This window comes from Bufo bufo, chromosome 6 (assembly GCF_905171765.1).
Source record: "Bufo bufo chromosome 6, aBufBuf1.1, whole genome shotgun sequence".
Classification (NCBI taxonomy): Eukaryota; Metazoa; Chordata; class Amphibia; order Anura; family Bufonidae; genus Bufo; species Bufo bufo.
In genome coordinates, this window is record NC_053394.1 from 153,126,920 (window position 1) to 153,140,419 (window position 13,500).

At 42.3% G+C, this 13,500-nt stretch overlaps 1 protein-coding gene across 11 annotated transcripts in view; it reads right to left on the reverse strand.

Annotated features, from left to right (window-relative positions):
- The window catches only part of ZMYND8 (zinc finger MYND-type containing 8), a 125,272-nt gene that overhangs the window by 14,017 nt on the left and 97,755 nt on the right, over positions 1-13,500 (reverse strand). For 7 of the 11 annotated variants that reach the window (XM_040439055.1, XM_040439054.1, XM_040439053.1 and 4 more), the window contains 10 exons: positions 12,725-13,206; positions 11,375-11,515; positions 9,295-9,447; positions 8,701-9,204; positions 5,411-5,791; positions 2,934-3,118; positions 2,114-2,194; positions 1,923-2,001; positions 585-824; positions 111-259 (listed from right to left, as the gene is read on the reverse strand). In XM_040439055.1, the coding sequence (XP_040294989.1) occupies positions 111-259; positions 585-824; positions 1,923-2,001; positions 2,114-2,194; positions 2,934-3,118; positions 5,411-5,791; positions 8,701-9,204; positions 9,295-9,447; positions 11,375-11,515; positions 12,725-13,206 (2,395 nt within the window). Of the gene's footprint in view, positions 1-73; positions 260-584; positions 825-1,922; positions 2,002-2,113; positions 2,195-2,933; positions 3,119-5,410; positions 5,792-8,700; positions 9,205-9,294; positions 9,448-11,374; positions 11,516-12,724; positions 13,207-13,500 lie in introns of all 11 variants that reach the window. The other 4 variants (XM_040439060.1, XM_040439059.1, XM_040439062.1 and 1 more) reach the window with 2 other exon arrangements.

Sequence of the window (13,500 nt, forward strand, 5' to 3'; positions counted from 1 at the left end):
TTTCAGAAATGGACGGCAAGCAAAAAGATCCTGCACCCTGCACACAGACACACACAAAATTGTCTTCACTCACTTTGGACGTAGGCAAGCTACCGACCAGCGATACGTACAGTGACACTCTCTTTGCTCTTATCAGCTGTGCCATCCTTCTCTTTCGGCGTTGTGGTGGTTTCAGCAGGCTGTGGCTGGGTACCTGTTGTTGCTTGTGCCGTTTTATCCGTGCTGAGGTCAGGGTCAGCTTCCTGCTGTGTAGCAGAGGCTGCAAACACAAATCACTGTATGAACTAATGGCAAGATACATTGTAAACTAATCATACTCCGGTAGAGGAGTAGCTTTACATATTTGCTTTGCTATGTGCTGCATGCAGGGAGGTTATACTGCAGGGACCAGATTTTAGTGCCTATATGGTTGTATATATAGTTTGAGTGTGTGTGTGTAAATGTGTTTTAGGATCAGAATTTCTGGGGAAAAAAAATATATATAATATATATATATATATATATATATATATATATATATATATATTGACATAAGTGCTCAGGTAGCAACAGTTAAAATGTGTGTGTGACAGGTTGCTGTGTACCTGACTGCGTGCAGGACTTCATGTGCTCGGGCCAGTGCGCCTGCTGGCACGGGTAATCACAGTAGCTGGTGTTCCAGCAACAGTAGAAAATGGCCTCCTTCTTGCAATTGGCACACCACTGCTTCTTCTTGGTCTCATCCACTGCTTGCTGCTTTTCCAGCTCAGTTTGTTTCTTCACCTCTGCAATCAGCCGGTCCCTCTCCTGCTCCAGACTCTGCCTCATCTCTGCCATGGTTAGTTCTAGAGCAGGGAAAAAAAAACATTCCCACACTCAAAAGAGAAGTCATTTATTCCTTAGACCATGGCCCTATGTAGCAGCTGGTAGGTGTGGGTGTACATAAAAAATAACGTGTATACAGACTATAAATTGGATCTACTATTGAAAAACAAGATCAACATAGAATAATATTAGAAGAATGCAGGAGGACATCCCCGGTTGCTCTGGACTCCGAGTGATTACCTAAATTATAAAGCCTCTTTCACAGGAACGATACAGATTCGCTCAGGATGCGCTCAGTGAAACTCGCACCATTTTGCAAGCAAGTTCTGTCAGTTTTGTCTGCGAATGCGTTCAGTCTTTTTAGCGCGGGTGCAATCCGATTATCACACGCGTGAGGAAAAAAAAACTGAAGGTTTACAAACATCATCTCCTAGCAACCATCAGTGGAAAAACACACTTCACCTGGACGCAATAAGTTTTTCACTGAAGTCCCATTCACTTCTATGGGGCCAAGGCTGCGTGAAAAACGCAGAATATGGCCTCATGCACACGGCCGTGTTCCACGGCTGAGAGCGGTCCGTGGTAACCCGGCCGGGATTCCTGCTGACAGCAGGAGCGCACGGCGTCATTGGTTGCTATGACGCCGTGCGCTTCATGCCACCGCTGCTGTACAGTGATACACTGGTATGATCTATACCAGTGTATCACTGTACAGCAGCGGCGGCATAAAGCGCACAGCGTCAGAGCAACCAATGACGCCGTGCGCTCCTGCTGTCAGCAGGAATACCGGCCGGGTTACCACGGACCGCTCTCAGCCGTGGAACACGGCCGTGTGCATAAGGCCTATAGAACATGCTGCAATTCTCAAACAACGCAGAACTGATGCGTGGAAAAAAAAAAACGGTTCATGTACACAGACCAATTGAAATGAATGGGTCAAGATTTAGTGCGGGTGCTATGAGTTCACTTCACGCATCACACTCGCGCGGAAAACTCGCTCGTGTGAAAGGGGCCTAAGTCACTGCCAATATTAATTTAGTTTGTGGTTTTTAAGCATTACTTACAATTCTTCAGTATGAGCAAACCTCCTTCATTCCTTGTTTTCAGCGATTTCTTACCTAAATTATGCTTCATTTCAGACAGCTCCTGCTGATGAAGCCACTGCAGTTTTTCAATCTCTATTCGTAAGCGTCGAATCTGTGAAGAAATAGTTGACATAATTCTATATCACAACCTACAATGTTACGGAGTATTTAAAAAGCCTTCCTAATTGCCACTATCCAATGATGCTTCATATCTGTATACATACCTCCGCTATGGTATTCCCCGTGGTATTCTTAGACAAGTCGTTGTATATCTCAGTCATTGTGCCTTTAATTGCCTCCATCATCTGAAAAAACAATTGTAAAGGAAACCACAGGCACATAAAAAATGATGGACTCTATTAAACTGACTGAGCTTGTGCCCTGCTCATAAACATTATGCATGTAATGGATAAATAGAATGATCAATACACAGGACACAATAACAGGTAATTTAAAAACTAGTTTTGATGGGATCAGATATTAGCAGTGACGGGATCACATGAAGGAAGGGGATGCAGACTCTTCTGGGCTTTCCTATTGAAATGAATAGGACAGTGATGTGTATAATATACTGCCATCTCCAGATCATACTTAATAAATACACATTTTATATGGCGATAATGTATGGCCTGCTATAAGGAGAAAAAAAAAGGGAGGTTTATTGTAACACCATTAAGGGCCTTAACTTCAGAACTTACACAGTGAAGGGTATGTGATATTGTTTCCCAGAAACCATGTTACTGCTTTCCATGGCTGGATCTGACATTCACTAGGACAAGGCTGAGCTTCAATACCAAACACATCAATGGACAAGAGAAGTGCAGTTTCTAAAAAGCAACTCCTTATGTCAGGCTACCTGTTAACAACTAAGTATTAGAATGAATGCTTACAGCTAACTGCTCCCATCAATCCAGACAATGAAGGTTAGGTAAATAGCATAATTCTATTAAAATGTTTTTTTAACTTCATTTTATCTAAAAACAAACCACTTTACCAGTAAACAATACCCAATCCACTGCTCTGTATTGTAAGGAACTTACTCACCTTGCTGGTGTATTTGGCAATGTCAGCAGCAACATCAGCTGAGGCGGTAGCGATGGGCAGGTCACTGGTGATTGATGTGGTCAGTGGCTGTCCTGGGCTGGTCACCATGGCTAGTGGTGGGGCGGTGGTCACAAGGGTTATGGTGGAGGTGGATGTGGCTTGTGTGACTTCTTTTTGCTGCACCGCTAAAAGTTAGAAAACACATGAAAGGATTCTGTTTCTGTTTTGCTATGGCGTTCCATGCAGAATGCAAAATAAGACACTGTTAGGGCTTAATAACACGACTATGACCGAGTTTCTGTCCATAAAAATGGACAGTACATAGATAGCTTCTGTGTGCATTCCATTTTTTCCTCACTACCATGCACTGCATAGGAGTTGGATTCTAAAAAATGGACCCGAATAGGACATGTCCATTAGTTATGCGATTAAGCTTTTTTTTTTTTAACTGTACTATAGAGTAATAATATATAATAATCATAAAATATTATACTGATACTGGAAACCTCCTGTAAGGAGCTATTTTAATAACTATGTTCCAGGTCTCAGATGATCTACGTGCAGTGTAGGTTTATTCACAAAATACAGGCTGCCACAAACAGCACCTTAGCTCTATTGATGATAACTACATGGCAGGCTCACCGCCAATAAGACTATCAAAGTATAAATAAAAATAACCCCCCAAAAAAACAGGAAAAAATAAAAATAAAAAAATCACATATAAACACTTTACAAACACAAAACACAGACAATCTGCAACAAAAGTTACAGTCCCCAGATCAGTATTGTCCTTTTGCGCTGCAGTTTTTCTTGTGAGGAGAGTACCCTTCACAAATAACCAATGTATATCAAATTTAGAAAACCGCGCTGCTTCAACTTGAGTGCAGTTCACACTAAGGGAGACAAAAGGTATCTATCGATGTGATTCCTCAGTTTTGGGTCCCACTAAGGTCGATGCTCAAATCTCCTAAAAGTCAAAGAAGAGACGGCCCAACATAGTGAAATACCGCCAACTGAGTTTAAATAACGTGATTTATTGTACTCACAAGATCCATAAAACAACATGCATATAAAAAGGTGCACGTCCTCATGAAACGCCCGACCCGGGTAGCGATCCATTGAATAGAATCAACAGAAGAGAAGTAGAATGGATCTACAAACTTATCACTTAACATCTTGAGGGCTTGAATGTTGAATTTGACATAAAAGCTTGTATAGTGAACATGTAAAGTATCGAGATGTCAGTTGTATCCTATTTTTTCAGGGTCTGTTTACAAAAGTTATTTTCCTCGATGTGGACATTGGGATGTCAGTAAGGTGGTTTATTATTGAGGTCTATACAGAGGTAGAAAGAGACTGCGGCTTTTCCAGAAAGAGGGGGAATCGCCAATCTATTTGTATTAAGGGGAGGAACTAATGGAAGACAAATAGAGAAAACTAATCAAGTGATATTGAAAGGAGGAGAAAAAGAAAGGGAGTTGATGGTTTCGTATTTAAAGAGCTTGAATGTGATTTGAAATGAATTTTGTAAACATGAAAATTAGGGCTGTAGTAATGCCCAATAAAATTAGCAATCTAGATGAGTCCACAGATGCCCCTAACGAAGCGGAGGCGAAACCGGGTCGGGTGTTTCATGAGAGGACGTGCCCCTTTTATATGCGTTTTATGGATCTTGCGAGTACAATAAATCACGTTATTTAAACTCAGTTGGCGGTATTTCACTATGTTGGGCCGTCTATTCTTTGACTTTTAAGAGATTTGAGCATCGACCTTAGTGGGAACCAAAACTGAGGAATCACATTGATAGATACCTTTTGTCTCCCTCAGTGTGAACCGCACTCAAGTTGAAGCAGCGCGGTTTTCTATATTATATATACCACCAACAATAAGTATACGATGGAGCAGATTTACTGATCCTGTCTAATCCTCCAGTCTAAAGATCCACCAAATTGATGCCAGTGGCTCCACAATCTGATAAAATTGACGCATCTTGCTAGATAAGAGGGCACTTTTGTTTTAACTTTGTCACCTCTTGGTTGGATTACTTTGCACCAAGATATTGGTGCACTTTGTCCCATTTTAAACTACACACTTTTCCACTAAGCCATACCACATTTTCCAGTGTGAAAAAAGTGTGTAAAACACAATAAATATTGGGCCAGGTATTTTAGCTAGTATCAGGGAGTGAACTGAGCTGGAAATCTGGCATTTAGCTTAGTAAAACTCCCCCAATGTATTTAAACATTCACTGTGTTACATGCAACAGTTTCTAAACCTTACAGATAAATTTCAGTAGGAATAATCTATTCATAAACACTTTAGTCTTCTGTCTCTATAATGATGTCGCTGGTAAGATGGAAGGTGAGTAATGCACAGGGGATGATGCTGAATGCAGCCCTCAGACAGAGGAGGTAAATGGACACTGGTCCTGAGGGCTGGGCCATTGACATGACAGGGATGTGATCAGCATGCAATACCTTTCACAGCCTGCCGTGTCTGGTATCTCGTCCCTTGTGGAGACTGTGACGGCGCAGGCGTGCTCGGCTGTTGCTGCTGCTGTTGTTGCTGCTGCTGTTGCCTTTGAACTTTCTGCATGTGCCATTTCTGGGATGAGGTCTGAAACTTACTGGAAGAATTCCACACCACTCTCTGCACGGTGGGAACTGTCTCCTTGGGGAGCAGAGGTCTCTGCTTCTTCACTGGGCTGCCAGTAGCTGCCGTCGGAGTGCTTGCAGCTGATGCTGAACTTGTAGTCACTGTTACCCCTACAGCAGGGGCAGCCTGGGATGCAGAGCGGGTCATGATAGGGGTGTCAACTGCTGGCAGACTGCTGACACTGGCTGTGGTTGGGGATTTTACTGAAAATGAATCAATGAAAAAATATGTTGGTGGTATAATACGCAGTAGAGTATAAGTCAGTATGTAATGTAGTACAGTATAGCACAGTGAAGTATAGTAAAGAATATATTAAAGAGGACCTTTCACGGGTCCGGACATTATCATATCACTAGCTGGCCGTGTAGGGCATAGTGAAGTGATGTTACAATGCTTAAAAGTTTCTATATGCGCCACTCCGTTTGCCCGCTCTGCCCCCTGTACTGGTTTCCCGCCTGGTATGTAAATTCATATCATCGGTACAGGGAGGAGACGGTCATGTTGCTCAATGGTTGTCTCCTTCTCCCTGGCTGTTAAGTTGCCCAATCGCAGCGGAGAGCGTTACAGACTTTTTTTTCCCCTCCCTGGCTGTAACGCGCTCCGCTGCGATTGGGCAACTTACAGCCAGGGAGAAGGAGACAACCATTGAGCAACACGGCCGTCTCCTCCCTGTACCGATGATATGAATTTACATACCAGGCGGGAAACCAGTACAGGGGGCAGAACGGGCAAACTGAGCAGCGCATAGAGAAACTAGTAAGCACTGTAACATCACTTCACTATGCCCTACACAGCCAGCTAGTGATATGATAATGTCCGGACCCGTGAACGGTCCTCTTTAAAGAATGCTTAGAGAGTGATGGCATAATACAGTACAATACCGTATAGTGTGGTTTAGTGTAATATGATAAATTACACTACAATACAATGTTCTTCACTACAGAAGAGAATAGTGCAACTACAGTATAATATAGTGGAGCGTACATGGTGCAGTGGTATAGAGAGATAAAGCTATAAAGTACAATACAATATAATAAAATACAGCACAGCATTAAAGGGGTATTCCGGTAGGTAAAAGTTATCCCCTATTCCAGGGATGGCCAACCTGCAGCTTTCCAGCTGTTATAAAACTAGCTGTAGGCAGTCTGGGCATGCTGGGAGTTGTAGTTTTGCAACAGCTGGAGAGCCTCAGGTTGGCCCATCCCTGCTCTATTCAAAGCCTAGCGCTGTACTTGGCTATCTCCGGAACTTCTATAGAAATGAATGCCATGCACATGTGCGACCAGCCGCTCCAGTCATTTCAGCGGAGCAGCAGGAGGCCTGCAGGGGGTATGGGGCCCCGTTCTTGTGATTAAGGCCTCACGCACACGACCGTATGTATTTTGCGTTCCTCAAAAACAGATCTGCAAAAAATACGGATTACATCCACGTGCATTCCATATTTTGCGGAACGGAACAGTCCTATCTTTGTCCATAATGCGGACAATAATAGGACATGTTTTATTTCACGTCCGTGTGCATGAGGCCTAAGTGGTAGGATCCCCACCGATCCGATATTTATCCCCTTTGATACCTTTTACCTACCAGAATACACTGCAGTGTGGGCGTGCAGTACAACAGTATAGAAATGTAGTATGAGGTGGAATAATAAAGTGCAACACAGTGTAATGTATTTAGCACATCATTACAGTACAGTATAATGTAGTGGCGTATACTGCTAAATATCATAGGGCTGGGCAGTGTAGTCTACCACTTTATTCTGTCTGGATAAAAGACTGAAATAAATGTCAAGCAGATCAATGAATATTTTGGACTTCATCTGCCTCATTGCGATATAATGTAGGCACAATGTAGAGCTAAACGCAGCATGAACCAGGTAGCACACTGTGGTATAATATAATATACTGCTCTAGTACTGTAATACACAGTATACTGTTCTGGTAAAGTAGTATGCTGCGGTATAATGTATCCCACTGTACAAGTATTGTAGTATACTGTGCTATAATGTAGTATGCCGTTCTAGTAGTGTAGTATAACGCAGCACTATTCTAGTACTGTAGTATACTATTCTAGTAGTTTAGTACACTGTGGTACACTGCGGTATACTATTCTAGTATTATAGTTAAATATGTGGTATAATACAGTATACTGTTCTAGTAATGTAGAGTACTGTGGTATAATGCAGTATTTTACTCTATTAGTGTAGTATGATGCACTGTACTGTTCTTGTAGAGTAGCATATTGTGATATACAGTAATGTAGTGTATCGTTCTAGTAGTGCAGTGTAATGTGGTATAATGCACTATGCTATTCTAGTAATGTAGTAAAGTTGTGGTGTAATACAGTATAATCCTCTAGAAATGTAGTATACTGATCTATTAGTGTAATATAATGCAACATAAGGTTCTAATAGAAAAGTATATTGTAATATAATGTAGCATACTGTTCTTGTAGTGTAGCATACTGTGATATAATGTAGGACTCTGGTATAATGCTGTATACTATTCTAGTACTGTAGTATATATTGTGGTATAATGCAGTATGCTGTTCTAATAGCGCAGTATATTGTGATATAATGTTGCATACTGTACTAGTAATACAGTAAACTGCTGTAGAAATGTAGTATACTGTGGTAAAACATAACATTGTTTTAGTAGTGTAGCATACTATAATGCAGTGTAGCACATACAAGGAAGCATAATAATTTTCCTGTATTACTTTGCCTCGGTTCAGTTGTGATGTGTTTTAGTCCCCAGATGGGCTTTGCATCAGGGGTATATATTAATACCCGAAAACGGCATTCAAACATATACTGTGATGGGTGCATTCAGTTCAATGAGGCAAACAAAGTCTAAATGATTCCCCCTTTACATCATTTCCCCCCCATACAGAATAGCATAGTCTAACACAACAGAAAAACAGCAAGCAAGTTAAGCGGACTTCAATTATGAATTGTGCTTTGTTTGCCTTATTGAAGTCAATGTACCCAATGTGAGGTATACTTGAATACCGTTTTCAGGTATTCACACGTAATAAACCCTAAGGAAAGTCCAGCAGAAGCCTAACCACTGTGTAAAGCCACATTTAACATGACACACGTTGTTGCACATACTTTCTGGGTGTTTTGTTGCTGTTATTTTAGCATCCTTTTTGGCTTTACGTCCTTCTCGCCCCGAATGATCTTCACCCAAGTCAATGACCAGTTCGCTCTCAGAGTCAGAGTCCAGTCCAAGGTGTACAGTAGGAGAGTCTGTATCATCCTTTCCCTTCACTTTTTCCTTTGCAGAGTGCGTCAGGGGTTTACCTTTGTCAGGAACATCCTTCTCTACAGTGGATGCCAGCTTATCCTTACCCCCTGCATCCGCTTTATCTGTTGTCGCTGTTGCACTCTTGGATTCATCCTTTGCCTCTATTTGGATTGAGGGCTTGGATTTTTTCTTTACTGAAGATGGAGGGAGTTCCTTTTCCTTCACACTTTCCTTTTCTTCCTCATCATTTTTTGACTTCGGCTCATCGTCGCTCCCATACTCACTGTCACTAGAATCTGTCTTCTCTGACTCCTCAGAATCACTGTGTTCCACTGTGGCATCAGGATCATCCGGAATCTCGTTAATTCCTGGATTGAAGCAAATACATGAGCAGTATAAATGTAGTAAATCCACCACACAGCTTCACCTGCCCATGCACAATAAATCTATGGGGATACCTAATTGGGCTTTGCAGCTCTCAATGGTTTTGTCCAGATTGAGCTGGAATCGGCTGCGGATCTGCCTTTTGGGAGAGATGAGTGGGGTTGCCGTGGACTGCTGAAGCACAGACTCACTCAGCTCCTTCAAGTCCATTTCCGCTTTACTGCGGTCTAAATACAGGAACACACAAAATAGAAAGACATTGGATCAACAGAAAAGTACAGTCACAAATACAGTAGAATTCTTTGAATCAGGGGCCCAACTGGCAAGTGCAAAGTTTTCCAGAATATTGGACAAACACATGGCTTTAAAAGGTGGAAGACTCCAAGACCAACACAAATAAATGAAAAGCCATTTTATCTGGCATTTGCTTCCTGAGGTTTGGGGCCTATTGATGCTGGATCAGAGGAATTTTACTGTACATACTGTCCAGCCAGCTAACGCCTCCACACTTACCCTTTGCAAAGCAGAGTTTGTAAATTACTGGCAATCTCAATTGTATGGGAATATGGCATTTCCCTTCTATGAGCAGGACAAGCGGTGTCGTATGTTGTGTTCTTTAGACAGCAGTACGTTATGCAGTGTTAACCCCATAGTGATTTAGGCCTTAAATGACCAAACACATAATTTTTTTCATTTTATTCATCAGTGCTTTCCAAGAGCTATAACTTTTTTATTTTCCCCGTCAATGTAGTCATAACTGAGGTATGTTTTTTTTTTTTGCTGGACAAATTGTGTTTTTTAATGGTGCCATTTTGGGGTACAGATTGATTAACTTTTATTAACTCTTTCTGGGAGGGAGATCTAAAAAAAAACAGCAATACCGCCACAGAGTTTTTATGTTATAAACATTGCTGCATTAATTTTTCGTCATAAATAAACAAAATACCTTTATTCTATGGGTCAGTACGATTACAGCGATAGCAAATACATATACATTTTACTACTCTTACACAATAAAAACTCCTTTAAAAAAAAATATATGAAAATGTTCTTGTATTGCCGCATCCCAAGACACATAACCTTTTTATCTATTTCTATGGAGGTGTGTGAAGGCTTGATTTATAGGGATGAGGTTAATTTTCATTGGTATCATTTTGGGGTACATATCACCTTTTGAGATTTTTTTAACCATTTAATAGCTCCACAAGGGGACTATAATGGGCAAATTTTTGACCGCTTGTAAAATACATTGTACTGTTCCCGCAGTGCAAGTTTACTTTCAGTGCTATACTGACATCCACCAGCAGGCTGCACCAGGCTGGCCTTAAAGAGGACCTTTCACCGCTCCTGACATGCCTGTTTTAATAGCTTCATGCATTCCCCATGTAATAACAATCCTGGAGCATCTATTCTTATGGCTCTATGATGTGCTATTCCTTTATTATTTCTACTAGACGTTAGGAATAAATTGCTATTAGCTTTCAGTAAGGGTACAGAGGGGTGGTAACCAGATGGAGGTGTGTACCTGCACAGACTCACTCTATCCAATCAGTACTGCCATTTTCAGACTGTGCAGGTACAGATTTATTGATCCATTCAGTTACATACAAATGAAACGGCCAACATGTCGGTTCTTTCCCAGAACCTTGTTCACGGTCACTAAGTTAATGTGGATTCCTAAGGAACGTTGCCATCCAGCCTCACTGTGCCTACCTACATTGGCTTAGTAGCCGTGAACAAGGTTCTGGAAAAGAACCGAAACGTTGGGCATGTCATCTCTATGTAACTGGATTAATAAATTACTGTAATTTTCAAATTTATATCTGAGTGCTGTGGTTTTTCCAGGACATTTAACGCCCCTTAGTGACTGCCGTAAGAGGGCGTATTGGTGGTCACTAAGGGGTTAAGAATACCCTCAATTCTTATACACTCCCTTATACCAGCAGTGTCCACTATAGTAAATACAACATTTTTGTGTAGAGCATTTCAATGTTCATGACCAAGAATTACATTTTTACGTATATAAGCTTCAGGCTACCTAACCTTACCTGTGCAGGATATTTTGCTGCTTTATACATTACATACAGAAAAAAGATGTGTTTCAACTAATAGACTTTTATTATTAAAGGAATAATCTTACATATAGTTACTGACCAAGATTGAGGTTGAGGATGCTGCCTGTGCTTGTGTTCCTCTCCGTCTTACATTTTACTGGTGTAGAGGATTGTGGTGAGAAAGGTTTGGGGCTGCCTGATATACTGCCACCATGTCCGGTCTTTATGGATACAGGAGAAGCTGTAAAATAAAATGCTGAAAAATGATGTAAATGTAGATAAATGTTGTGGCTGGTGAAGTTAGTTTCACACTAGCGTTTACCACAGATGTCAGGATCCGGCACTGCTGAACGCTACTTAACACTTGCCGCCCCCATTCACTATAATGATCTCCACTGGTCCCCATCATAGTGAATGAGGCCAGACGGCGATGTGGTAGCTGCCATAACAGCCTGCCGGATGTAAAAATGGCAAGGTGAAACAGAGAACAATAAAATGCACTCATCTATACATTGTACAGTTAACAAAATGCAACCGAAAGCAGACTGTAAGTCAGCTGCTCCCAATCTTGAAGTGGCTGATAACAGGGAACAACTGCATTCAACATACAGATGAAACAGTATGCCTCTATCCAGTGAAACATCCAACCAATGAAAAACCTTCACAGACTACTAAGGGCTCTTTCACACTTGCGTTGTCCGGATCCGGCGTGTACTCCATTTGCCGGAATTACACGCCGGATCCGGAAAAACGCAAGTGAACTGAAAGCATTTGAAGACGGATCCGTCTTCAAAATGCGTTCAGTGTTACTATGGCAGCCAGGACGCTATTAAAGTCCTGGTTGCCATAGTAGTAGTGGGGAGCAGTATACTTACAGTCCGTGCGGCTCCCGGGGCGCTCCAGAATGACGTCAGAGCGCCCCATGCGCATGGATGACGTGTCCATGTGATCACGTCATCCATGAGCATGGGGCGCCCTGACGTCACTCTGGAGCGCCCCGGGAGCCGCACGGACGGTAAGTACACTGCTCCCCCGCACCCCACTACACTTTACCATGGCTGCCAGGACTTTAGCGTCCCGGCAGCCATGGTAACCATTCAGAAAAAGCTAAACGTCGGATCCGGCAATGCGCTGAAACGACGTTTAGCTTAAGGCCGGATCCGGATTAATGCCTTTCAATGGGCATTAATTCCGGATCCGGCCTTGCGGCAAGTGTTCAGGATTTTTGGCCGGAGCAAAAAGCGCAGCATGCTGCGATATTTTCTCCGGCCAAAAAACGTTCCGGTCCGGAACTGAAGACATCCTGAACGGATTTCTCTCCATTCTGCATTAGGATAAAACTGATCAGGATTCTTCCGGCATAGAGCCCCGACGACGGAACTCTATGCCAGAAGAAAAGAACGCAAGTGTGAAAGAGCCCTTACAGGGTGGATATAAGCTCCTCACTAACCTGTACTCTTATCTATAAAGTCCATGGACTCTTCACTTGCACTGTAGTGGCTGGACACTGCTTTCTTCTCAGCGTCTGGTTCTACATCTGAGCCTGTGTGCACAGAGGAGTTTGTGCTCATTGGGGACCGTGGCATGTCTGTTAATGAAATCCGTCGGCCTCCACTGCTGCTTAATATGGGTTTGCTCATCAGGATCTTCGGAGATGCAGTCATGTCAAAGTTCAGCTTGATCTTTTCCTGTTTGTCTGTCTTGGCAGTACCAGCACTTGGATTGGTAGTGTCAAGCAGCATTTGGTACTGGTTGTTGGGTGTGTAAGGTGTCCGAAAGGGAGCGTAATTAAATACACCAAACCTTTTGCGAATGTTTTCCACATACACCTCCATCTCCTGCATGGCACTGTTGAAGATGCTCTTCGTCTTCTTTACAGAAAAAGGGATTTCTTTTGACATGAGGTAGCAATTGTTCATTGGAACCCATGCCCTGAAAGAGATATGAACTTCTGAGTAACACCAAAACGCAAAAAATGCACATTCTTATCCTTGGACACAAAGATTAGAAATCAGCAGGTGTCATGTTTTCCCCATAAATCTAGGATTATGTTAATGGGGTTGTCTGGGTTCACAGATGAACCCAGACATACCCTTATTTTTACCCAGGCAGCCCCACTAAGATGAGCATTGGAGCATTTCATGCTCCGATGCTCTTCTTTGCCCTGCGCTATTTCAGGAGATCCGGTGATGTTCCGAGCTCTCCTTGGGACAGCCAGGCGGAGCC